At 38.7% G+C, this 26,432-nt stretch overlaps 2 protein-coding genes across 2 annotated transcripts; both read left to right on the plus strand.

Annotated features, from left to right (window-relative positions):
* The first annotated feature begins 2,668 nt into the window (after positions 1-2,668).
* dusp2 (dual specificity phosphatase 2) lies at positions 2,669-5,152 on the plus strand. The gene is made up of 4 exons (XM_004072279.5): positions 2,669-3,232; positions 3,343-3,464; positions 3,781-4,000; positions 4,294-5,152. Exons 1-4 carry the CDS (start codon positions 2,845-2,847, stop codon positions 4,509-4,511), a joined length of 948 nt encoding a protein of 315 aa, XP_004072327.1. The 5' UTR covers positions 2,669-2,844; the 3' UTR covers positions 4,512-5,152.
* A 9,014-nt stretch (positions 5,153-14,166) lies between these two features.
* adra2b (adrenoceptor alpha 2B) lies at positions 14,167-19,121 on the plus strand. Its single transcript, XM_011478922.4, has 2 exons — positions 14,167-15,074; positions 15,237-19,121. Exon 2 carries the CDS (start codon positions 15,252-15,254, stop codon positions 16,824-16,826), a length of 1,575 nt encoding a protein of 524 aa, XP_011477224.1. The 5' UTR covers positions 14,167-15,074; positions 15,237-15,251; the 3' UTR covers positions 16,827-19,121.
* Positions 19,122-26,432: the final 7,311 nt, after the last annotated feature.

Consider the following 26,432-nt stretch of genomic DNA (forward strand, 5'->3'; position numbering starts at 1 on the left):
TATTCTGCCTGAATGAAGTGATGCCGCTGTCACATGGCTGATCAGGAGAGGATGCAGGGAGAGGGTAAACCTCACATAGATTAGTGTTTTTCAGAGATTTATGACCCCAGCCATCAAATTAATCCTGGATAATCCCCTCTATCGGGAGGGAGGGGCAGAAAAGCAAACGTTTTAATCAAAGCTTTTGCTGATGTTTACTTACATATATTTCTTCTTGTAACTCTGAAGTCAGTGGTCTTACATTTTGTTGATACAAAATGATTCTAACCTACTCATCAATTATTACAAGTCTGCATGTTAAAGTGGCGCAATTTATTTGACTCACTCAATGCGTTGCCTTATGTTCGGCTTACGGTAAAAAATGCAAATCGACAAGTTGAAGCATTATGTCACCAGAGTGATATTGAAACATTAAAAACTAAAAATGAAATTAAAGGTTTACACTGTGTGAGTCATCGTAGACAGGAAGTTACCATCATAAATCTTTTCTGGGGGTTTCTGACAAAGCCTTGAATCAGGGTGGTAGATGGGGTGTGAGCTGTAACAACAAAGGCTTTAAGACATATTGTGAGTGAAAGCTGTGGTCCACGTAGATGATGACAGGATGTGTGTGTGGTGCTGCTTCCTGTTTGCCGACATAGGGGAGAAACAAAAAAAAGAGTAGGGAAAAAAGACACCCACATGACAGTCAATACTTTATCTTCCAGCTCTAGAGAGTTTGGGCCTTCAACATGGGTTTAAATCAGCATGTTGGGGCTTTAAGTGAGGACTAAGTAGTTAGAGCATGCCCAGACACTCTTTTGGCAGACATGACAAACAGAGTATAAGCTGTATAATAATGCTGCGTCGGCAGGGAGAGGGAATGACTCCAAGTTGTGTGGCTGAAGAAAAGCGATACACAGCAGCGTAAAGTAGTAAGAAGGAAAGTTGGAGCATACTGAAAGTGGGAGTCAGAGGTTTGAGGTATGACATTAGTGGGAAAGCAGCGTGGCTTGAATGTGGGCTGAGAGGAAATGAGGACAAAGACGTCACATTACACGTCGTCATGTGAACTACCCCACACTGAACATGAAATACTGTTTTTAGAGTGGAAATACTCCCATCCCAGATGTTCAACTGGAACTGAAACCTGCATAAAAGATTTCTATCTAAAAGCAGTTAATGTATTATTGTAATACACACTTCATAATTCTTTGTGAAAAGTGTAGCAAAGTATTTCTTTTTCAATTGCAGAAGTTAACCAGTCAGCTATTTTAGTGTCTGTAAAAACAAACGAAAGGCTTCGTATTAGATTGAACTGGATTAAGCGTAAATGACTTAAGTTAAATAAATACACAGTTTTATAGGCTAAAATAGGCTTTTAACCTCAATCAAAAAACAATCAGATCAAAACAGATGAAATGTGCCAAAGGATTTCACATAAAATTGTTTTGTCTTTGCATTTTTTAAATTAGTGCAGGTTCAGCTTGAGTAGATGTTAAATTGTAAAGATTTAGAGGAGATTTATAGCAAATAACCTTAGAGGCCCAATGTATGTATGTATGTATGTATGTATGTATGTATGTATGTATGTATGTATGTATGTATGTATGTATGTATGTATGTATGTATGTATGTATGTATGTATGTATGTATGTATGTATGTATGTATGTATATATATATATAGATATATATATAAAACAAATATTGTTGTTTTAAGCTTGCAAAATTACCTAAAAAATACCAACACAATTGTTTTTCCTCTTTTTTGAAACCATCCCTAGTGGTCATTTGAAGAACTGCCACCTTTATTCTTAGAATCAGAATAACAATATGGCGGCCTTGAATGTAACCAGTCCTTATGCAGCAACTTGTTTGTACATTAAAATGTATAAATAAATAAAGTAATAAAATATGTGTTGAAAAATGATACATTTGAAGTCAGTGCCATTCAACAGACGTATTTGTTCTTTAATCAAATTTTCAATATAACTGGGCAACAACACGTTAGGATAATCAGTTATAAGAGGACTTTCATTTGAGTTTTAGAATACATTATTAATTAATTGTGCCCCATGAACACCTGTAGTGCTAAGTATTGCATTAATTTTAGATGGATTGGGGTCAATCAGGTGACAGTGCCAATAATAAGGTTATTTCACAGCTATTTTGAGAAGCTTCTTCTCACTCTACCATCCACGAATCTAAATTTCAAAATTATTTTTGAATTTTTTTTAATTCCAGTTGACATTAAACTTTAAATATATGAGCATAAATAAAGAAAACATTTTTTTTAAATAAAGTATTAATGTACTAGTTGAAATAAATAGGTAATTGATGTTTGATAAACATATTCTTGTTCATTATTTATTTTATTTTATTTTTTTAAATTCAAAAAACACATATAGTAGCACCAAAACCAAGGTAGGCCGTTAGGAGAGGGGATGGATTAGGTTGACCCAGACCGTTTCCTCTGTGGTCGCTTCAGGGCAGCGTGGGAGGCCTGTTTTCACCCGCAGCGTAACGTCCTCTGTCACCAAAACACCGGATTACCCCGAAGACCGGCAGAAAAGTCAAATCTGACGTCACTGCCCATATCTGGAGTGTCGAGCAGACCTTATTTGGTCGTTCCGCCTCTGATGTTGATACACGGAAAACAAGGAGGAGCCGCGTGGCTCCGCCCCCCGTGCAGCTGTTATCAATGAACAAGTGAAACTATGAATCTAAAGCGGATTTAAACTGAGCTGAAAGCTCGCCGTATACTTTACACACATGTTTATATAGAAATACGTCAAGTATTGTCCTTTGTTCGTTTCTTAAACTATCTTAATTTTATTTAGTCATTTGTTTTTCGCTTTTTCGTCATGATGTCAAATAGTGTTTTACTGGAAATTACTGGAAATGAGCTGGTCCACATACTCAGGACCCCCCAGGACCAGTACACCTCTGACGGGTGCGTGGTCCTGGACTGCCGACCCTTTCTGGACTTCTCTCTCACGAACATTTGCGAGTCCAGAAATGTCAACTGGAACTCTATGCTGCGCCGTCGATCCAAGAGCTCGGTGGTGGCCCTGGAGTGGCTCATCCCGGACAAGGCGCTGCTGGGCCGGCTCCGGGCCGGGCTGCTGTCCCCGGTGGTGGTGGTGGATGAGCGGAGCCGCTGCCTGTCCGACGTGAAGCCGGAGAGCGTGGCGCACATGCTGCTCAGCGCCCTGCAGAACGAAGTCCAGGCGCAGATCTGCTTCCTGCAAGGTAACCACTTCTTAGTTAAACCAACTGTTTAAAAAAAAAAATCTTACTGAACATTTCAAATGAGGATTAAAATGTTGCAGTTGAGTTAAATCAGTGTGATCTCCATTTAGGTGGATTTGAGGGATTTTCAGAGGCCTTTCCAGAGCTGTGCCACTGTTCTGCCAGCAGTCAGCTCTCTCTGATGGAGCCAGAGCCAGCAGTGACAGGCCGGAGCACTCCTGCATATGATCAGGTAAGACCCACAAACTGTCCTTAGAACAAAACAAACATTTTTTTTTGAGGTGAGCCAGACCCACTATGGGGTGCAAGTAGAATATCAGGGGTGTCCTATCCCTCCAATTACCTAAAATGCTCAGAAAACAATATTAACATTCAGTTCAGCTGTCCATTTGATGTCTTACAAGTTTTATGTTGAATGCTATTCCTGATGCAACCCTCTGCATTTACCGGGCTTGGGACGGGCAAATCATGTCTATATCCAGCCTTGTGACTGAAGATCTTCTGAGACCAAAAGCCACATTGTGCTTAACCTTTCTTGCATGTTGCAGGACGGTCCAGTGGAGCTGCTTCCCTTCCTGTTTCTGGGCAGCGCCGTCCACTCGTCCCGCAGAGAGATGCTGACGGCAGCCGGTATCACAGCAGTGCTCAACGTTTCCTCCACCTGCCCGAACCTGTACGAGGGGGAGTTCAAGTACCTGCGTCTGACAGTGGAGGACACGCTGGCTGCAGACATCAGAGCATGCTTCAATACAGCCATTGCTTTTATTGGTGAGTCTCTAGCATCCCTAACCGTTCAGAGAGCTTCAAACTACTCTGAACAAATTGGCGTCATAGGAAATGAAACACCTAGACAGTTTATGCTCCTTAATCCATTTTTAATCCCAGACTGATGGACAAATGGTAATAATCTGGTTACAAAATAGGATTACACGGTACAAGTTGCAAGGAAAATATTTTGACACCAGTTTTTCCTCTTTACCTTGAAGTGATAAAACCTGTCAAACTGTTTTAGCTCTGCATGATGGAAATGCTGACCTCCACCTTTCCACCTTTTCCCACAGACTCTGTGAAGCAGAGTGGTGGCAGGGTCCTGGTTCACTGTCAGGCGGGCATCTCGCGCTCAGCCACCATCTGCCTGGCCTACCTCATGCACACGCAGCGTGTCCGTCTGAACGAAGCTTTCGACTTTGTGAAGCAGAGGCGTAACGTCATCTCCCCCAACCTGGCTTTTATGGGACAGCTGCTGCAGTTTGAGACGGACATTCTCTGTCAGGGATGAAGACTCGGACTCTCTGAAAGCTCGTTAAAACGAACCTATTTCAAGAACGCTTTACTCTGCGGGTTTGGAGAAAAACATGTGTTGCTGGCATCACAAGACTGAATTTTATTTTATTTTTTTTAAACAAATCAAATGGTGAATTTGTTGCTGATGCAACAAAGAGCGATGGGCATTGCAAAGCCTCGTCATTAAAAACAGTTTATAAAAAGACTGACTGACTGAGCCAACAGGTTGGAATAGAAGCAAGGTGATTTCCCTGAAGTACTTTCTGAGGAGAAAGATGTTCCTGCTCGTCTTGATTGGTGTGTTTGTGCCTTTTTTACTGGCACAAGTTTCTTTTCTTTTTTCTTCCTTGTTTGTACTTAAGTGTTTTGAGTTACAACCACAGACGTCTCTGAGAGACTCTTACAGCAAGAAAAAAAACAATTTCGTGATTTATGCTGGATTTAGAATGCACTAATTCTGTCCTAGGAAGGAAAAGTGACACTTAAATTCATTTTTGTAAATAATTCTTATTTATTTTTTAGATTCACAAAACTGTAAATGGTACTGACATGTGCTGCACTTTATACCTGCAAGTTTTGACCTGTTTCTGCTGTTATTGTTTTTTTCCACGGAATTAAAACTTGCTGAAGAACACAGTCTGTTTACGTTGTAACGACACAGCAGAAGATTCCAGCTGGAAACTGGATCAGCAGGTAATTGCATATCTTGTCATTGGTAAAAAACATGAGAGCTCTGCATCACAAGTCTGAAGTGGTTTCCCAGAGTGAGTATACACATTTGATGACCTTTTATTTAACATCTTATTGAAGATGTTAAAGGCATTGTAAAGGATTGTAACAGAGTTACAATGTTGAATCAATTGCATATTAATTAGTTAAAACATGCAGGTAATCTAGATTTAAAGGCATTCATGGAGATAAGTTCCTTTTGCCGCATATTACATGAGGATGGAGTGGAGCAGGTAAAAAGTGCTTTTCTCAACTCATGGCTTTTATTTATTCCTTTTTTCCAATTCTGTTGCATTCTAAGATCACCCTCTATGAAATAGAAGTTTACATGGGCTTCTGAAACGTTTTATGCAGAGTTAAGAATGGAAACTCCTCCATGTAGGTTTGGCACAACTCTGTCTTGCTCCTGCCCAAATGTGCAAAATGCTTTTCCTTGGTAATAAGTTCCAAGTTTTGGTGTTAACCATCTTTCCAAAAACAGGCCTCCTTGTGTTAAATGGTCGTATGATTCTTTCATCTTAATTTCACTCACATCAGCGAAAGTTAAAAAAAAAAGCTCCTCTAATTATTAACAAATGTTATGCAATATTGACATTAGCGGAACTGACATGTTTGACTTTTCCATGGCTGTTCTATACAAAAATACCCTTTGGACTTCTTTATTTTATGTCTGATAAGCTTAATGGGAACTTGAGCTGAAAATTGTGTTTTTTTTTTTTAGCCGTAGGCAAAAATGTGAACTGTCGTATGACAGGGAGCTTGTGGGGGTGAATATTTCCGATGAGCTTAACCTTTAAGCTGCAGGGCGTTTACTTACAGCTGTTGAAATGTTTCCATTTCTAAAAGCAGAACCTTTTTTTTTTTCAAAGTCTAATCAAATATCTTAAGAATGATTCAAAGAACAGTATTTCGTTTGCTGTTTAGGCAAACTGGGGAAAAAATGGTTTAAAAAGAGATATTTAACAATAAATATAGTTGGACAATAGGAGCGCAAGATTCAAGATAGGTCATTAGTTCTTCACTTATTTTTGCTATTTGCTCATGATTTTACTTTATATAAATAATGAAGCAACTAATTTCCCAAGGTTAAAAAAGTCTGAGATAGATCTCATCAGACACAAAGCTTTGTTATTTTAAACTCCTATTAGTTGTTTTATTTTCCTTGCTGCTGAGGTTCCACCAAAGATCTACACTTAATGTTTACAATGAATGCAAAAATCAACTTGTAAAATAAAGGAGAGAGCAACATTTTTAAAAATTCGGTTTAAAATCATGAATTTCTTGCCTAAATTTTCCATTAAGCTTCACCAGGTTTGCATAAATCCATGAAGATTACAATAAAAAACAGTAAAAAGAAGAAACAAAGAAATGATTAATTTGCTTTTATGAATGTGAGGCAAATGCAAACGTCTCAGAGATCAATTTAAAAGATGGATTCTTTTCTTTGTTCTTTTGAAACTTGAAAATGACACTTAGATTTATCTTGTATATGGGAAACTTAGCAAAACATTTATTTTTTGTCTTAAAGTGCAAAAACTGAATGAATATTCATGACATGCAAAATGGAAAAGGTTAAAAATATTTGTAAAACAAAAAACAAAACTGTATTTATCCCAATATATATATATATATTTATAAAAAAGTAATCCCTCCTTTTGCAAACTAATTCATGTTTTAGTTCACAGTGGTGAAGGAATTTTATTAATTAAGAATTGTTTTATTTGAGGAATTTAGATTAAAAAAATGTTGCACAGACATAAAACATTATGTAGAGACAGAAATTACGAATAGCTTCAATGCAGATTAGTAACTTGTATTAATAATGATACGAATTGAAAGAATGCAGCCAAACAATAATTTTTCTTTGTCAAAATACTTTTATGTTAAAATTACAGAACTTAAGGTTTGAATTTATTATTAAATAAAGGACATACTTTATTGTAAAATTGATTATTTGAGTAAATAGGGTAAAAAATAAAATAAAACCACCTGTACAAACACAAATCCAAACAAATATCAAGAACAAGGTAAACAAATGAAACCAAAAAACAAAATTTTGGAATCACTCTTTTGTTAAATGAAAAGAAAGGACATGAAAGCGTTTGTTTTATCTCTTTTTATGTCAGTTGCACAACTATCTGTGCTGTGATCAGGAAACCATCGAATGTGGATGAGTTTGTGTTTAAATAGCGCCCTCTAGTGGGAGACACTAAAACCCTCAACCAGAAATGGCTAATAAAGTGTCCAGTAGATGGCGCCAAAAGTCTGTTTATCTTCTAATGATTTTGTACCCTTGTGCTATTCTAGGCACTTTCCCATTGGGTGTGGGGTCATCTAGACCCCAAAAGAACCTTTTTTCTTCAATGATTTGTGATCTTCACTGGTTTCCATGGATTACATGAAATCCTCTTCCCCTTTATACACCTTTGTCATGGTACGAATAACACGTCAGTGTAAGGGTGGGGTCATAGGATAGCACAAGGGTTACAAACAGAAAAAAAAAAAAAAACAGTTTTTACTACTTATCTGCACATAATGTATATATAATAATGTACACACTATTTTCCGTGCTGTTTCATCCTGGTGCCACCGAATCTGTCCATGTTTTCTGTTTTATGTTGTGATCATCTCATATTACACAAAACTGTCTGCCATCTGAGTTTCTCTTTCATTAAGTTTGTCACATGCAGTCCATCCTCAATCACTCAGATTCTTTAATAAAAACAGACTCAAACTATTAGTCACAGTCAGCGTTGAGATTAGACCACTGTCAGGATTGATTACATTAAGCCGTGACACCTGCTCATGACGTATACGTGTGTTTTGCACGCACACTTGTGTGTGTGTGCGTCCCATGAAGTGTGTAAGCTTTGTGACCACTGTCAGTCCTTGAATAAGAAGTGTTTTACCATTGAAGTTTACTGCTCCCACATGAGCACTTTGTCACATTAACAAGAAGTCCCAAGTGGAGAAAAGAAATGTGCAATGCCGTCAACTTGAAAATTACAATGTGTGCACACACACACACACGCACACACACCCAAACAACTAGTGGATTTAAGAATTGACCCTAAGGTCATTTAAGAACGCCTCTTGCATTACCAGTAGTTTGCTGGTAGAAAACCACAGAGGTCATAAGTGGTTCTATGTTGCTCAGTCAATCTGGGCGATAAAGTCATCCTTTGGGATAAATATTCTTTCTCTGGAGTTTCATTGCAGCCTTCTAACCTGATTCTGGATTGAATTGGTGTCTCTTATGTGTCAAATCTCCAAGTAGATTAGAAAGTGTACAGCTAGATAGCTCCAACTAATCTCAAAGCAAAAATCACTGGAAAGTAACAAAATGATCTGTCCATGCAGCAAGTCGCTTTTACTCAACAAGAAATCTAATTGTAAGATATCAAAAGCATTCAAAAAGGGAAAAATGAGCTAAAAAGCCAACTGTTAGATGGAATCACTTCAAGTTAAATGTTATACAGCCTAAAAGAAGTATATTTTTGTTAGTTCTAAGCAAATTGTTTGTTTTTTTGAGTCTTTTTGTGCCTAATTATAGTTCATTAAAAACATTTTAATGAGTAGATATTACTTATTTTAGAACAAAATGTCAACAAACTGACATTATGATCTCAGTAAAAGTTGGCCTATCTTAATAAATCTTCATATCTTTGTCCTCAAAACATCTGTGTGAAATGTTTAAAGCTGTCTGAGAGGATTTGATGAAGCTTCTCCATGTTATGAAGTAATTCTGAATACTAAAATCCATTTAAGCGTCTTATGAACATTTCTTAAAACTTTTCATTTTTAGTTTTTTAAGCCTCATATTGTTGAGTGCAGTGAAAGGATTTTGACTCATTTGAAGAATCATTTGTGTATAATTGTATTATTTATTTCTAGATCATAGCTCTTAAATAGAAACAAAAAATCTTGACTGTGTTGATTTTGAGAAAAGTTTGGAAAGGTAAAGAGCACAGAGAAGTTCAAACAAAGTTTTAAATCTTCGCAAGTATCAAATAGTTTGCAGAGCACGTCTTGTGTGTCTCTGTTGTAATCTCATCCAAGTTTTTAAAACTTGATTTTATGTGTTTTGAGCTGAAACTATTCAAGTGCTTCTCATTGTTTGGATTTCTTCTTCAAATCAGACTTTTCCATTCTCGTTGTAAATGTGGAGTTGTGATCCTGCATGTCTGATCCATGACAGCAGAATTTCGTATGGGTTTGTGTGCTCTGTGTGATTATGTGTAGGATACAAGTTCCTACACAACAAGCACTTGAAAAGCTGGAGCTCTGTGCGCTGAACGCTGCGAGCTGCCCGGCCCCTGTGACCCCTGTCATCGGTGACACACCCCTCACCTCTCGAATGCATTTTCAGCATGTCAAAGCGCCGTTCCCCCCACAGAAACAGACACACTTGATTAGAGAGCTCTCTCCAGCTAAAAGCTTGGTTTTCTCTTTATATTTAGAACGTGTCACAGGAGTGGAAAAATGTACACCAATTATTTGCTGCTGTTGCAGGTCATGCAAACGGCGCGCAGGCTTCCCAACTGTAATTCCACGAGTGGCTGGGTGGGCTCTCTGTCTCATTATAGCTGTTGTGTGTGGGGAGATGGAGATGCACAACAAAAACAAGTAAACATGGCCTGCTGCCCACACACCATTCATGAATCTGCATGTGTGTACAACTGGTTAAAGATCCATTCAAACGAAAATCCTGTTTTTGGTGTTTTTAACATGTTCTTGTGGCCTTTTTCTGATGATGGAAGAGATAGATTAAGAAAATTTGGAGTAAAATTGCATTTCCGAGTATTTCTTTATATAAATCACTTTGAATCAGGAGCAGACAAAAAATTGCAGTTAAAAAAATTGCATATTTAAGACATGAAAAAAAAAATGGGCTGGAAAGAATCACTGCAGACAAATAGATCCATGGATGTCTTGTTTCCTTCATCCGAGCTGACATTTGCCTCAAAAGTGGATAACTCGAACATTGCTCGCCATTTTTGTTGCACCGCTAATGTTGGGTTGGGGTTGTGAGGCTGTAAGCTAGCTGGAGAGCCAGTGAATGAAAGGATGTTGGCAAGTGGGGCTGGGTTTACTCCGCACCAACAGCCACAACTCAGAGGTGAATTTCTAATGAACTCCTGCCGTTCTACACAAACTATATCCTAGAAAATGACAGATTATTTGATTCAGGCTAAAAAAGTCATAATAATAATAATAATAATAATAATAATAACAACCAAAAGAGCACTGGTAGCACTTTTAGGATAGATTAAAAGTTGATCGGAGTGGGACTTTAATGCAGAGTGTTGTTAGTTTATAGAAAACCGTTGGCTTCAAACAGTGCAGCAGAAAGTCTCTGTTTGGTAAAGCAGCCAGAATGATGTTTGTAACCCCGGTGCTAACTATGACTCCACCCTTCCATTGACGTGTTCTCCCTACCATGATAAAGGTGGATAAATGTGGAAAGATTTCATGTAATCCATGGACACCAGTGAAAATCACAAATCATTGAAAAAAAAAGGTTCAGCGCACTGTCTAGTGGGTCTAGATGACCCAAGTTCCAATGCTAGAGGATAGCACAAGGGTTAACTTGATCTCAGATCCAACATGCTTCCAGGAAGCCAACGTGGACACACTGGTCAAGTCAAGATGTGATAGCCTGCAAATTCTTCACCCAAAGGTAGAGGGTAACCGTGCATTTACTCAGAGAGAGAAAATCTCTGGTTTCATAACCAAAGAATTAATTTTGCAGAACCCTTTATTTGATGGCTGTAATAACTGCAATCTTTTCAGAATAAGATTTCATGGGTAAAATGTAACTTCATGAAACTCTGCTCTGCCTAATCAAGAGGATGGACCACCTACGGTTTAATGTATTCATGATTTAGTACTCAGGGGGAGCTCAAACCTCCAAATAAACACCTTCATTTCAAATGAACTTCTCAACTTGTTTTCATTTTGCAACCTTAAAAGGACCTGATTGTTGCAATTGAACTGAGTGTGCCTTTGTGACTTATCTGTATGTTGGTTTTCTTCAGAGGTTTTCACTCCTGGTAAAACATTTAAATATGTGTACTTTCTTCTGGGGGGAAAAAAATTGCTGTGCGGTGTAAACTTTATATACACATCAGAAGAAATGAATCTCATCATTTTTTTCTTTCTTGCAAGAAGAAAAACACCAAAATTAACGTTTTCAATATCAAATGAATTTCAGTGACAAGAATTTTGTTTCTTAAAACAAGAATTCTTAGTAAGACAAGTTTTCTTATCACAATTGTGACTTCAGGAGCCTGTTTTGTAGTGGAAAAAAAACTTGTTTGAACCTTTTAAAAACAGGAAATGATAAGGAAATGATGATGAAGACTGATTATTTTTGCCAAAAGTACAAGTCCCTGAAACTAATTTTCGCTGTTATTCGGATGGTAACTATGAAAGCGATTATGTAGCATAAATAAAAAGCAAAGTCAAAACCATTTTCATTTTCAAAATGAAAAAGCATTTTTTGACTCAAAAATATAATGAAAAAGCAAACCACCAAAATGCTTTTTCATTTCCTTCCTCAACACAGCTTATTCTGTCACTTAATTAAAATTAAAATTAAAATGGTATTTGACATTTCATTTTCAAGACGTTCTCTGGTAAATGTGTAGCATAATTCATTTAGAAATGTCTAATTTGACATTCAAAATGGATTAATTGAAATGCTTTTTAATTTTCAAAATGAAGCTGCATTTTTTGACTCAAAATTAAAAAGAAAAAGCAATACTTCAAAATGCTTTATCATTTTATACTTCAACCCAGCTTTTTCTGTCACTTAATTAAAATGATAAATACAATGGTATTTGACATTTCATTTTCAAAAAGGTCCATGGTAAATGTGTAGCATAATTCATTTAGAAATGTCTAATTTGACAATAAAAATGGTTTAACAGAAATGCTTTTTAATTTTCAAAATGTAGCTGCATCAAATGACTCAAAATTCAAATGAAAAAGCAATATTTCAAAATGCTTTTTCATTTTATACCTAAAACCGCTTATTCTGTGTCATAATTCAAACGAAAATGCAAAGAGGGGATTGCATTTGCATTTTCACATCCACCCTGGGAAACTTGTAGCAATATTCATTTCGAAAAAGCATTAGCAGAGGGGAGGCGGGGCGATGACGTCACTGCTTTCTCCCTGTGTCCGGCTGCTGACTGACGCACACACACACACACCAGGAGCAGACTGTGTTAGCGGCAGAGACGAGGGTTTTATGATGGTTGTGAACTTCTGATGAGTTTCCACAGCTTCTCAGGACTACATAGCAGCATGTCCGCCTTCTGCGGTCCTCCTCCTGACGCACCGCGGACAAGCTTTTGTTCTTCGGACCGCCAGCTGCCTTCACATAGCGGAGCGCGAAGCTCCGACGATCGCTGAAGGCGGAAATGCTGCTGCGATCTGAGAAACCATCATATGAATTTGTGTTTCCAGTGGTGTCCAGAACAAAATAAAGACTGATGTAATTCCCAGATATTTACACATTTATCTGCAGCTTCGCGGTGAATTTACTGTTTGATGACACCTGGAGCTCCATCAACAGACAGCAGATTTCTCCATGCTAAACGTTGCTGGTTGGACCAAAAACACTCACTCAGCGCGAAGTTGCAGGAGACTATCTTCATAATGTGCTTTTATTACAGTTATGCTAATATTTTACGGCCTGCTCTGCTCGATCATATGTTTTTAAATCCGTGAGGTCAGACGACGCTAAAGTTGGCTTACGATTCACAGCTTCTGATTCGCGAGGGAGCTAAAGGAACATTCTGCTGCATTTTTCACATTAAGATTACGTAAAACCGGGTCTTGTTCACAAACCGCTGGACCTGGACTGCTCAAACCTGGATCTTAATAAATCAAACAGTAAATTCACCGCGAAGCTGCAGATAAATGTGTAAATATGTGGGAATCAGTCTTTATTTTGTTCTGGACACAGTCAGCAGCCGGACACAGGGAGAAAGCAGTGACGTCATCGCCCCGCCTCCCCTCTGCTAATGCTTATTCGAAATTAATATTGTGACAAGGTGCGCGGCGTGGATGTTAAAATGCAAATGCAATCCCCTCTTTGCATTTTCGTTTGAATTATGACACAGAATAAGCGGTTTTAGGTATAAAATGAAAAAGCATTTTGAAATATTGCTTTTTCATTTGAATTTTGAGTCATTTGATGCAGCTACATTTTGAAAATTAAAAAGCATTTCTGTTAATCCATTTTAATTGTCAAATTAGACATTTCTAAATGAATTATGCTACACATTTGCCAGGGACCTTTTTGAAAATGAAATGTCAAATACCATTTTCTTTATCATTTTAATTAAGTCACAGAAAAAGCTGTGTTGAAGTATAAAATGATAAAGCATTTTGAAGTATTGCTTTTTCTTTTTAATTTTGAGTCAAAAAATGCAGCTACATTTTGAAAATTAAAAAGCATTTCTATTAATCCATTGTAATTGTCAAATTAGACATTTCTAAATGAATTATGCTACACATTTACCAGAGAACGTCTTGAAAATGAAATGTCAAATACCATTTTAATTTTAATTTTAATTAAGTGACAGAATAAGCTGTGTTGAGGAAGGAAATGAAAAAAGCCTTTTGGTGGTTTGCTTTTTCATTATATTTTTGAGTCAAGAAATGCTTTTTCATTTTGAAAATGAAAAAGCATTTCTGGTTTTGACTTTGCTTTTTATTTATGCTACATAATCGCTTCCAAAGGTAACAGCCCCCAGCTGGACACCTCAGCATCCTGCGGAGTTAATTGACTGAAGCTGAGCCATCGAACAAGACATATAACTGCGATTCATGAGGGCTTGGGTTTAGATTTGAAGGGAGTGGGGGTGGCGTGCAGAGATGAAGAGAGCAAGGATCCCATGACGCTTCTCAGTGACATCAGCGGCTATGAAAGAAGCGCAAGAGGGAGATGGGAGGTACCCATCTTATTAAATTTGGTCAGAAGGTCCTATTGGCAAGACAAGATGCTGCTGCGCGACTGAGAGAAAGCGGTGCTTTGCGCGAGCGGAGCGCCTGAATCACGGCATCCCGTCAAAACTTCTTCTGCCTCAAGGACCAAACAATTTTCTCCGTCACTTTCAGACTTCAGACGATTAACGAGGATCATTTTAATGCTGCAAAGACGTTTTGGTGATACATTTGGCTTTGTGCGCAAAGGTTGGAGAGCTTAAAATTTACTTTGCGCTCTCATTTTTCGGAGCGGCATTGGCTCAGCAGGGTATCCTTTTTGGTAACTATTCTTTATTTTGTAAATTATTCTTTACAAATATACCTTGATGACATTTTCCTAAATAAATCAGTATAAATGCGGATGTATATCCATTTTACGCATCTCTCCAAACCAAAACGCACGGGGAGTGTCAACATTTCCCCTGACCCGACCAGCTATCTTCAAGCCGCCTCGCTGTAAATTATCCCTAATTAGATTATTAAAGATGAAAACCTCCCATTTTTGGAGGACTAAATAATTATTCAAAACAAAACAAAGTTTTCTGGGCTGTTTTTGCAGTACCGGTTGACGCATCTCGCGTCAAGACATGCTTAATCTGTTTCTCTTTTTACATTTTTTTTCATGGGAAACTGCTTTATGAAGTGGCAACGTTTTTTCCATTTCACATTTTTTAAATAAAATACTCGCTCTGCGTTTTGACGCACCTTCCTGGATTGTTTGTGTTTCGTAAAATGGACTTGGCCGAACCGACGCGGAGGGTGCAAGGAAGCAGTCATTTGAAGACAGCGCAGTGACAAAAAAAGAGAAAAAAAACAACAACATCCTGAGGTAAGTAAAGCACAAAACGAACTTTCTCTTTAATATTTTTATTCATATGGTGGGAAAATAGTTGTTTTAAATAGTTAATGTCAACATTTTTAAAAAATGGTGTTTCTCTAATTATTACATTCATTCTTTTTTGCTTTAATGTTTTTTTCTCTTTTGAATCAGAGTGGTGACCCCAGTATGGCGTCAGTTGTGGACAGCAGTTGCTCCATGGAGCTAACGGGCTGGAACAGCAGTAAGAGCAGCTCCGGAGCCTCTGCCCCCTGCAACCAGAGCATCCCATCGTCTGCTCCTTACTCCCCTGAAGCCACGGCGGCTTTTGCCACGGCCATAACTTTGATGGTTATCTTCACCATTGTGGGAAACATCATGGTCATCATTGCTGTCCTGACCAGCCGGTCTCTCCGGGGTCCTCAGAATCTGTTTCTGGTTTCACTGGCTGCTGCGGACATCTTAGTGGCCACGCTCATTATCCCCTTCTCCCTCGCCAATGAGCTCATGGGCTATTGGTACTTCAAGTCTCTGTGGTGTGAGATCTACCTGGCACTGGATGTGCTCTTCTGCACCTCATCCATCGTGCACCTGTGTGCCATCTCTTTAGACCGTTACCTGTCAATCTCCAGGGTTACTTACGGACGTCAACGGACTCCCAGACGCATCAAAGCTGCCATTGTGGTGGTGTGGCTCATCTCTTCCGTCATCTCTTTTCCTCCTCTGCTCTCACTCAACAAAAGTGAGAGCAACAAATCTGGGAATGAGAAGGGACCCCAGTGCCAACTGAATGACGAGCGCTGGTACATCCTGTACTCAACTGTGGGCTCCTTTTTTGCCCCATGCCTCATTATGATTCTAGTCTATGTGAGAATTTACCAAATAGCAAAACAGAGGACACGATGCCCCCCAGGTGAGCCCCGGAAGGACGGGATTGGCAGTGCAACTCCAAGTCAGCCCCCAAGACATTTGAAAGCCAATGGGAAGGATGAGGATGAGGATGACAGCACACCACCTTCAACCAAGAAAACCTCAAATGTTAGGCCTCCAACCCTCGCCGTAACCCCTTCTCCGTCCCTTGGAGACTCTCAAATTTCCCCAAATCCCACTGCCAACAATCTCCTGCAACCCCCATCTCCTTCTTCAGCCCTGTCCCCTGTCACCTCTGTGGAAACCTCACCCCACGGTCCTTCAAACCCCTTCCCTGCACCCCAGTCTGGCCCCATGACGAAGGAGGAAGCGAAGAAAGCTAAACGCCAGAAGGCGAAAAAGAATGACAATAATAACGGTGATAGCTCAAGCACAGACAGCGACATGGAGCACAGCCAAGGAGGAGGTCGAGGCAGCACCAGCATGCCGGGGTCGCCAGCTGGAGGCGGGATCCACTCCCCAGCTTCTTTTAAGCGCATCCTCGCTACTTCAAAGGGGGCTCGACTGGTACCAGGAAGAAAATCCAAACCAGAGAGCAACCCTGGAGCAGCAAGGCGCAAAGCGATGGTCAACAGAGAAAAACGTTTCACCTTCGTTCTGGCAGTGGTCATCGGTGTTTTTGTGCTGTGCTGGTTCCCGTTCTTCTTCTCTTACTCTTTACAGGCAGTGTGTCCAGAGACCTGCAATGTCCCTAAACCCCTCTTTACATTTTTCTTCTGGATTGGCTATTGCAACTCCTCTCTCAACCCAGTCATTTACACCATCTTCAACAAAGACTTCAGGAATGCCTTCAAGAAGATCCTGTGCAGTGGCACAAAGGGCACCTTTTTTTAGGAGATGCACATAGAGAAACAATCATTTACATTTCCCGCACACTCAAAGGGCTGTTTTTAACATACGTTAAACTGTGGAGATTTCTGCATGAAATCCACTCCTGAAAGAGTCTTTGCAGCCTGTGTGCAAAGTTACTCTTTGGACCTTAACAAAATATTCACTTGCAGCAGCTGATGGGTGCAGATTGTTGGCAGGTGTGAGAAGAAAACAGGCCACGTTAAGAGAGGACAAGCAGGGTAACTGCTTAGCAGTTCACTTCTACTGATAAGATTGTGAATGCAGCGTTTTATCTCCATATCAGCCTGACTAATGAATACTGCTTGGAATCAAAGTGGCACAGCATCACAGAGGAAATGTATGCACACTATAAACTTGCAGAACATCTACAAACAAGCAGGAAAAACAGTGAGATTATATATTTAATGTGAATAAAGACTTTTTATATAGATGCATATGATGTTTTTTTTTTAAATCAGTTAGGACTAATGGTTAAAGAAGGCAAGAGACCTCAGGTTTCTGTGAGCCTGAGGGCTTTTATTTATCAGCACAGAGCACAAAGAGGACACAAGGTTAGTGTTAATTTCTTACGTCCGCAGTCTTAATTTGTCCAGCTGCAGGGCAAACATGTGTTCCTCGATTTTAAAGTGCAACGACAAGAAAAGGTTTCTAACGATCTTAGATGTGATAGCACAAACAAGGGCACCCTTTCAGACTCAACCCGTGGACTCTTGAGTGGAAAGCCACCTAGTTCTTAGCTCTGCAGGAGTAAAAAAAAAAAAAAGGATCCTTTTTCTTTTTTGAACTGTAGACTTTAAACTGATTATTTGTAGATTTTGTGAAAAGCTACAGAAATGTAATTGATTTGTTGGAATGAGACCCCCTCCCTCCTCTCCATGGTTAGTTTGGGGCATTTAACTGGCCCAAACTTCTCCTCCACAAAGTGGCTTCATTTGAGGCGATAAAATAATCGAAACTGGATTGAGAAACTTTCCACAGCCCCGGTTCTTCTTGATTGACAGTATTAATAGGTAGACATCTACATGGACTCTGAAGGACAGATGAACAATGGAACACTGGATGTGTGATGTAACTGGCTGATTCACTCTCCTGAATTGGACCTCCATATTGGGACTTCTTTTGGTTTGCTGCTGAGAGGCAAGAGGGGATGCATGGTACATTCAATTTTCTCACCAAGACAAAAAAAAATAAAAAATACGAAGAAACAAAAAACGTATGACCATGACCAGCACACGGTCTTTCTGACTCTTTGGGACAAGGGCTGTCAGCAGCAGTGCATCAATTTGCTAACCTGTAATTCTGCTGACCTGTGTGAGTGTTAGCGCAGGTGTGCGTGCGTGCATGTTAATTTTATTGTTTCTGTAAAAAGGTGTCAGTTTCTCCTCTAGCTGCTATGTACGACAGATCTACTGTAATATTGATGTGAGCAGAGACCTGATTTGCTAGCATGGGCCTCACACTGCAGTCTGTCACATCAATGTTGCACGGAGTGAAGGGATCAGACGAATATCGCTACGATGAGATGCTCTTGTGGTTATCAGTAATACAGTGTACATGGCTTTTCAGTGACCGCCCTCAAGGGAACAAAAAGCCTTATGGGATACCAGCCTGACTCAGTGAAATCTGGCTCGGCTGTTTTCCTGAGATACCTGTTTTTCTTTTCTTTTTTCTAGTGTTTGTGAAACATGGCACAAATTGAAACCGTTGCTATTTATTTGAAATGAACCAGTGTTTTCTTTCTGACATGTATCTATAATTCAGTTACTGTGCTTTATTGCTACATATAAAGCAACCTGATGAAAGAGTGAGAACACTGCACAGACTTTATCCTCTGAAATAAGAACAAAATAGATTGGTTTTGCCATCAAGCTTTTGCTTTGTGAGACTGAACTATATTTAAAAGCTGACTTTGTGTTGAAATGAAGAAAAACCTTTCAGTATTGTGCATAATGCAACCTTAGTCATGTTATCATCCAGCCATGATAGAACCTTTCATCATATATACAAGCACATTCCTGGATGGACCATCTAGAACCCTTGTGCTATCTTAGATGACCCCACCCTTACATTGACGTGTTCTTCCTACCATGACAAAGGTGGATAAAGGTGGAAAGATTTCATGTAATCCATGGACACCAGTGAAGTTCATAAATCATTGAAGAAAAAAGGTTCAGAGCACTGTCTAGTGGGTCTAGATGACCCAACTCCCAATGTTAAAGTGCCTAGGATAGCACAAGGGTTACGTGAACAAAAAAAAAAAAACCTTTCCTTGCCGTTGCAGCAGTTGTCAAACTTCCCCTGGAACATTTATCGAGCAAAAAATAAATAAAATAAAAAAGAAATTATCAATAATACCTGCAGCCAATTTCAGCTGAATGAATTGCAGAACATAAAAGCTACAATCCATTTCACACAGAGCTGCTGGGAGATTTAAATAACTGATTAAATCATATATTTGTGAGCGAGAGCTCAGTTTAACCTTCCTGCACTCATTTGAAATGGTTATTTTCTTAAGAAATGCAAACAGATGTAGCTACAAAAATAAAATACAGCAAAAACAACCATAAAGGTCATGGGTTTTGTTTCCAATAAATATGAGCTGCAGTGATGCCTAAACACGCCGGTTTTAGCTTTGTGTGTTAAGACTGCTGCTTTGTTTGTTTTCCAAAGCTGAATTTATGACTTAAAGTTGACAGATGCAACAATTTGCCTCTTGATCACATCCCTTCCAGCTGAAACAGCCTAAACTGTCTTTTCCCCAACTGTGTTTGGACCAAACTTGATCTCAGCTCTGCAATCTTCCATCTGTCATCCGCCTCCTCCAGTTTGGAAATAAAGCAAGTTGGAAAAAACAAACACCAGTCATTCTGCAGTCCGTTTATTTCATGCATTTTCACGTAATGAGGCGTCACAGGAAAAGAAGGCACGATCATTTCCAGGAACATGCCCAGGAATGCGTGTTTGCAAATATGAAAGTTTAGTGTTTTTCCGCGAGTGCTTTTTGAAGCTAAGTGCAATATAAAGCAATTTGATGTTGTCATAAAGCAGCCCTGAATGACAACACAACTTCAGGAAATAGTCCATAACATTGCGGGCTGAAGGCTGTTCAGGATGTCACGGGGAAATCTCTTATCACAGTGGGAAATGAGAAGTAGGCTGCAGCAGAAACAGCCTAATGTTGCCCACCGCAAACAAATGCAGAGCAGACCTGTAAGGAATTAGCGTATGTTGCCAAATGTCATGAGAGCTGGATTCCATTCAGGAGAAGAGGTGCTTGTTGTGACAGCTATTTGTGCTCCAGGTCATCTGAGCTTTGATGAATTGTGATTGATTTATGCTGATGGGCAGTTCGGAGATTTCTCTGCACCAAGTTAGGTCACTCTGTCTCTGCTCTTCCTTCACAGCAAGCAGTTATTAAACATGTAACTGCAAAGTGGTGCCCCTCCTTTATCTCAAGACAGTTTAATTTCCATATTCATAGCAGTGTTTTCATTCAAGCTGCACGAGGAAGTGAACAGATAGGTTATCAGGGATAAATGCGGAAAGCAGGGAAGTCTAACCTACTTGGAACTATATTAAATATCTGATCTACAGAAAAAAAACCTTTAACTGTTATCTTAAATTAAAGACTAAAATGTCACAAAGCATTCATTTTTCAGCTGTGCAGGGTACTACATGCACAGTGATCTATATTCATATGGACAGTGTCTCTAAGCCCCTCATTCTCGGACTTCAACAAGAATACAAAGCAGTGCCGGTCAGGGCAACGGACACTCTGCCGTGAGGATGGATGGCCTGAGAAGCAGGTTACAAAACACTCACATTAACCTCTGCTGCACTTCAGATAGCAAAAATTCTGCACACTCCAAGTTCTTTGTAAGGAGAGGTGCCTCGAGCAAAGCCAAACATTAACACGTATTTATAAATTTATGATGGATGTGGCATTTTACCATATGAATATGCATGTGTTGACAGGGCATTCTGCCACTGAGCATTTCCCTTTTCCAGTCTCGTCAACGTTGTGAGGCCAGATACATTTTCCCCCTCTGTAATTTGGCTGTGGAAAACACCCAAGAGGCAGGATGAGAAATGAGAGTCGACGAGAGGGAGGCTTGCACTGTATTCAAGATGGAAACATTCAAATGCTCTTTTGCTTTTTGAAGTCTGTGATAAAAATGTCATTTTTAGGGGACACAGGCAATTATGATAAAAATCTTTGTGGCCGCTTGTGTGTGACTGTTTAACAGAGTAGCGCTCCATGCAGACGTGTGTGTGTATGAATGTCTGTTTTTCTGTATTGTATGGAGGGGACTGCAGCCTGATAGCACACTCAAGGTGTGGGAACAAAAAATGTTGTGGAGACCGAAATGCTGGTCCCTACCAAAATAACATTAAATTCAATATAAACATGGTCCAGGGAGGGAGTGTCCTGTCAATCCCTGTCAGGGGTTCTCCCACATTCCACAAAAACTAACTTAGTGTGTTTGGGTGTGTGTTGAGGAGATAACTCAGATCCGGACTCTATTGGTAGGTTATGGTACTACAGGAACACACACGAAGACAAACACCACATTCACAGTTTGGTGTCAATGTAGGGACATTTTGTTGGCTGTTTTATAATTACTGCTTTAATATATTGCAACTCTTTCTATTCATAATTGTTAACAAATCTTATTCCTGAACTGATTAGTGATCAAGATCTACCTGAATTTTGTCACCTATAGAAATTTTTTGTCCCTTGTTTTTAATAATCTGTAGTGTTGATAATATACTTAGAATGCTGAAAATATTATAAAAGATAAACATATGCCATTTGTGCTCATATGCACAAAAAAATTAATAAATTAGAATAAACCTGTTTATCTTGCATCTGCATGCTTTGTCTCTGCCTTAAAAATAGACAATAAAAAGACCCATCTTAAAAAAAGGGGGGGGGGGGAGTAAAATGATTATCTCATAGCACGTGTAAATATATAAATATGGTACAATTTATGTAGCTTAGAATTATGTTATTCGTCCAACTTGCTTTTAGTTTTGTGTTTGAAACATCTTGAATTCCGCCTTTTTGCCAATCAAAGCTTAGTTACTCAATCCTTGTGTGACTGTTGGTCAGCTATGCTCCGAGTAGAAGGTACAAAGTTTGTTACTTGCTCATACCCTATGCTTTGGCTTTGGTTAATGGTTGGATGCATTATCTGTATGTTGTTGTTTCCCTTTCGGCTTGTCCCATCAGGGGTCGCCACAGCGAACGCATTATCTGTATACTCTCTCTATAATCTGTATAAATTATTTCCTACATGAATTTTGTTCTACTTGATGGATTAAATGATAAATTGTTGCGTGTGATGACATAAATGGAGATCTATTTTTTGTTAAACTTGCAAAAGTTGGCTTTTACAGATGCAAGTGGCTGAGTAAATTTTCTGCGGGTGGGTTTCAGCCTGTGCCATTTTGTTCATATTATTATTACAGTATTTTTATTTATTTATGTTTTTTACATTTTTGTCAAGTTAATGTCAGTAGTCTTGTGTTACGACTCGTGGGGGGGACGGACGACTCAAACTAATAGTCGATTAAGGCCGTGAAGACTTCACACCAGATCCAGGTCAGTGGGTCCGGGATGCAGACCACAGAGATGGGGGGCTGCTGGCCAGGATCCTGCAGTGGCTTACGGTTCCCCTTTTTTGTGTGGAACTTTTGTGTTTGTTTTTTTTTTTTGTGATTTCAGTGTGTTGTGCACCCTTTGCGGATTTAAACATACGCTTTAAGCCATACAGACCCTACAGGCCCTGATAGGGTACCAAGAAAAGGGCTCGTGGCATGTGCCAAACAACGAGTTAGTACAGGTCTTCACAAACATTTCCACCTTGACACTGGAAGAACCCTTAATTCCAGCATGGCTAAAATTTGCCACCATCATCTTGGTCATTTTCAAGACCCCTGAATAAAACTTATTTTCAGTGATGAAATTAGTCAATGCGATAATAGATCATTTAATGCGGGGGTTCACAGGACAATCAGGAGAAGAGTGTGAGAGAAGGAGATTCTTGCTGTGAAGAAACACGATGTCGTTCATCACAAGTTGCATTCAAAAACAGAAATTGGTTGGTCCTTAAGTTATTTGTGAAGAATCACATCACAGCCCTCAAAAACAAGTTTTAGAATTGGAATTTAATTTTGTTGAAGCATATTTGCTGTTTTTTCTCTCTATCTTTTCTTCTAATTTGTGCCTTTTTTCTTGTTAATTGTGGCACAACTGGGAAAAAAACATAAGCAAGAAATGTTATTTTTCCTTTAAAGACCTATCTTTTGTCACACATGTGAAAAGGGCAATCTTAAATGGTTTTTACACAACAATCAAGTACTTTTTTTTTAGCATGGAGCATGTGCCAATTCAAGAGATTTTAATCTCCTTAGAACTCAAGTTAAATAAAAGCTGTTTTTTTTCTTAGTTACAAATTCCCGCGCTTTCGTCTCACCCTTTCTGGCAAATGGAAGATGATGTTTGAATAGACATAACATTTTACTTAGTTCCAGTATCACTGCTGGCTATTAATTACACTGGCATCAGCTTACCGTGGTAACTTGCAAAACCTGCTTTTTGGACTACCCCCCTGTTCTCATACAGGCAAAACAGTGGCCTGTCATCAATTCTGATGCTGGTTGATGTTATGATGTGGACTATGTTGAGATTAAATCTGGGTCATTTTTGCTGTGATTTTGTGTATCCTTCTGGTAAGAATAACTTTGTGCATTTTTGTGTGTTCAGGCAGACAAACAGGGTTTGGTCCAAGGTGTAAATGGAGATTATGGTCAAAAATGGGCGGCTTTTTTCAGAGGTTTGCTGGATTTCTTCTGTTTAGGTTTATTTTGGATTTCATTTAAGGACTTTTAGAGCCCCACAAGATCAGGCCCCTAATTAAATTTAAGCTTTTAGAATCTGCCTAACCTACACAATCTCTCAGAGTTTTTCTTTGTTGCACCCGTACATATTTTTAAACCCTTAGGGTCGATGCAAAGCTCTGTCTCACTGTTGTTGTTTTTTAGCTAGTGGCAAGAGAATGTGATTTTATGTTTTAATTTGATTTAATTTCATCTTTGATCGTAATTTTATGTGGCTCCTGCCTTCATTGTTAAATACAGTCATATTTTCTTTCTATAAAAAGGGCTTTCTGTATAGATAAACTCAATTTCTTAATAAATTTTGCAAGATCTTGCTGCCAATTTAATGAGGACCTAAGACCTATAATCAATGCATTTTCTCTGCATATTAATGGAATGCATTAACTAATTAATTAAAAACACTCTCCAACTAAACTTTTCAATATTTGAAAAAATTCTTTCTGTTACATTTACAATTCTACAATTATATAAAAAAACATCTTTTAGAATGCGTGTTTCAATGATAAAATTAAACTAAAGAAGATCCTGTTAAAATAATACATTTCCTACAAATCTGGGAAACAAAACCTTCTCTTTCTATCATGACTAATGAGTAAAAAATCAAATGTTTTTGTTCGGACCACATCAGAACTGTTTATATTTTTATATTTTGTAAAAACTTTCCCTTTCACAGTCATGGCTCACTAACAGATTATATCAAACTTTTTAAATTATTAGTGGTTCTTATAAATACGTGAAATATTTAGTATCACCATTTGGTCTGTCATCTGTGACATGAACTCCATTATTAGGACTGTGTGAAAAACAGGGCTACAATGTATGCTGAAGGTAATAATTTTATTTGGAGGTAAGTCAAATTTTGAAAAGTTTAAGAAGAAAAAAAAGCATAACAATATGTTGTTTAGACTAAAATGATCAGTAAACTGATCAAAAAATGCTCCAGAAACAGCTTTTTAATGTGTGTACTCTTATGCTCTCACTGGAGCGTTTATTTAGTTTTTTCACTTTCAGTTAGATGGAACCTAAAAGGAGCTTTATTTTTATTGCAATGCTGTTGATTTTACTTAGTTTGATGTTGGAGTTTTAGGGGGGTTTTGCAAAGTTTTATGAACACAGATGTGTCCCCGTGTGGGAGTTCAAATATACTGCGCTGCAAACAAAAGCTGCGCAGTTTTCCTGCTGGACTCATGACACTGCGGTGGAAGCCTCTGCATTAGGAATGAGGCTCATTTCTGCTTTCCCTGTGGACACAATTACTCCCATGTTTTTCACAGCTACATAAACACTGACGCATTATTGTGCCTCCTGGTGTTGATAAAGAAAGAGTGGAGAGGCAAAAGCGTCACATGGTTGTCATGGGCAGCATTGGCATCAGCTTAATGGCTCTATTGGAATTGTTCTCAACTGAACTCTGAGGAGACGGAGATCTTAAAAACTCAACAGAAGATATTTGCTGTGGTGTGAGACATACAAGAAAATGTGCCAAGTATAAAAAGGGAAGAATGACATAAGTCTTTTTTTAGCCGGGCCCTCTCGAAAAGGTCACAAATCTTGTTTTGACACACGCAAGTATCCTTTCTTGTGAACCCATTTTGAGATAAACACATACAAGTTGGGCCTTCCCCCAAAAAACAAAGAACACTGCAGCCCATCAAGCAAATGCTGACAAATGGACGTATTTTCTTTTCTGCTTTTGGTCCAAAAACCCAGCTTGACAAGTTCGACGATTTATCAGAACTCTTCCTTTTTCTCCCACAGTTTGCACATTTTGGCTGAAGTATTTGTTCTAAATTACTTTGCAATTTACTTATTCGTCCCAAAATATCACTGAATCATCAGTTTATTCTTTAAATTTATGGTTGGATAGTTTTGGACTCGGAAAAACCGGAATGATTGTGGTTCATAACGAATAGAAGGAGATGGAAGAACGGTGCCAACACAATAACCAAAATTTTACTGACATTCATACTGTTTGAGGTAGTGTGTGTGTGTGTGTGTGTGTGTGTGTGTGTGTGTGTGTGTGTGTGTGCATGTTTGTGTGTGTGTCACTTTTGGCTCAAGAATTAGGACAGGATGTTCTGTTTGGATGTGAAAGTGTCATGTCCTCTCTAAGCTATACAGTAGTATGTTAGTGTACACAACTCTTCATATTTTCCATTGCAAACACATACTAAGTGATAATTACTTAAAAAAATGAGTGTAATCCAGCAGGGCAGGACTGTAACCCTCACCATGTGCCAAATCTTTATCCATTTTCTACTCTAGATTTTACAAATTGACAGGGATCACTTTACATACATTAAATCATAAATGCAAAAGTCTTTTGGGAAAACGAATAAAAAGGAACACTTACTTTTTGGGAGGCAGATAACTTCTACAAATGAAGTTAGAGTGATCCATTTAAACACAAATGAGAGACATACAGTAATTAAGATGACTAAAGATGATTTGTTTCACCAGATTATCATGAACAAAAAGCTACTTTCTTTTTACAGTTCATAGCAAAGGGGTGCTGGTTTCTAATACAGCAATTAAACACTCAAGATGATCTACTTTGCAAAGGGACAAATGAGAAATGTAGAACGATTCTGAATCACCTCTGAATAGCACTAATGTTGGCAGCCAGTTGAACGTGGAAGACAAAAAAATCCTTCATACAAACCTCCCCAAGCAGTGAGGGATTAG

This window comes from Oryzias latipes, chromosome 9 (assembly GCF_053564925.1).
Source record: "Oryzias latipes strain Hd-rR chromosome 9, Olatipes_Hd-rR_3.1".
NCBI classification, from domain to species: domain Eukaryota; kingdom Metazoa; phylum Chordata; class Actinopteri; order Beloniformes; family Adrianichthyidae; genus Oryzias; species Oryzias latipes.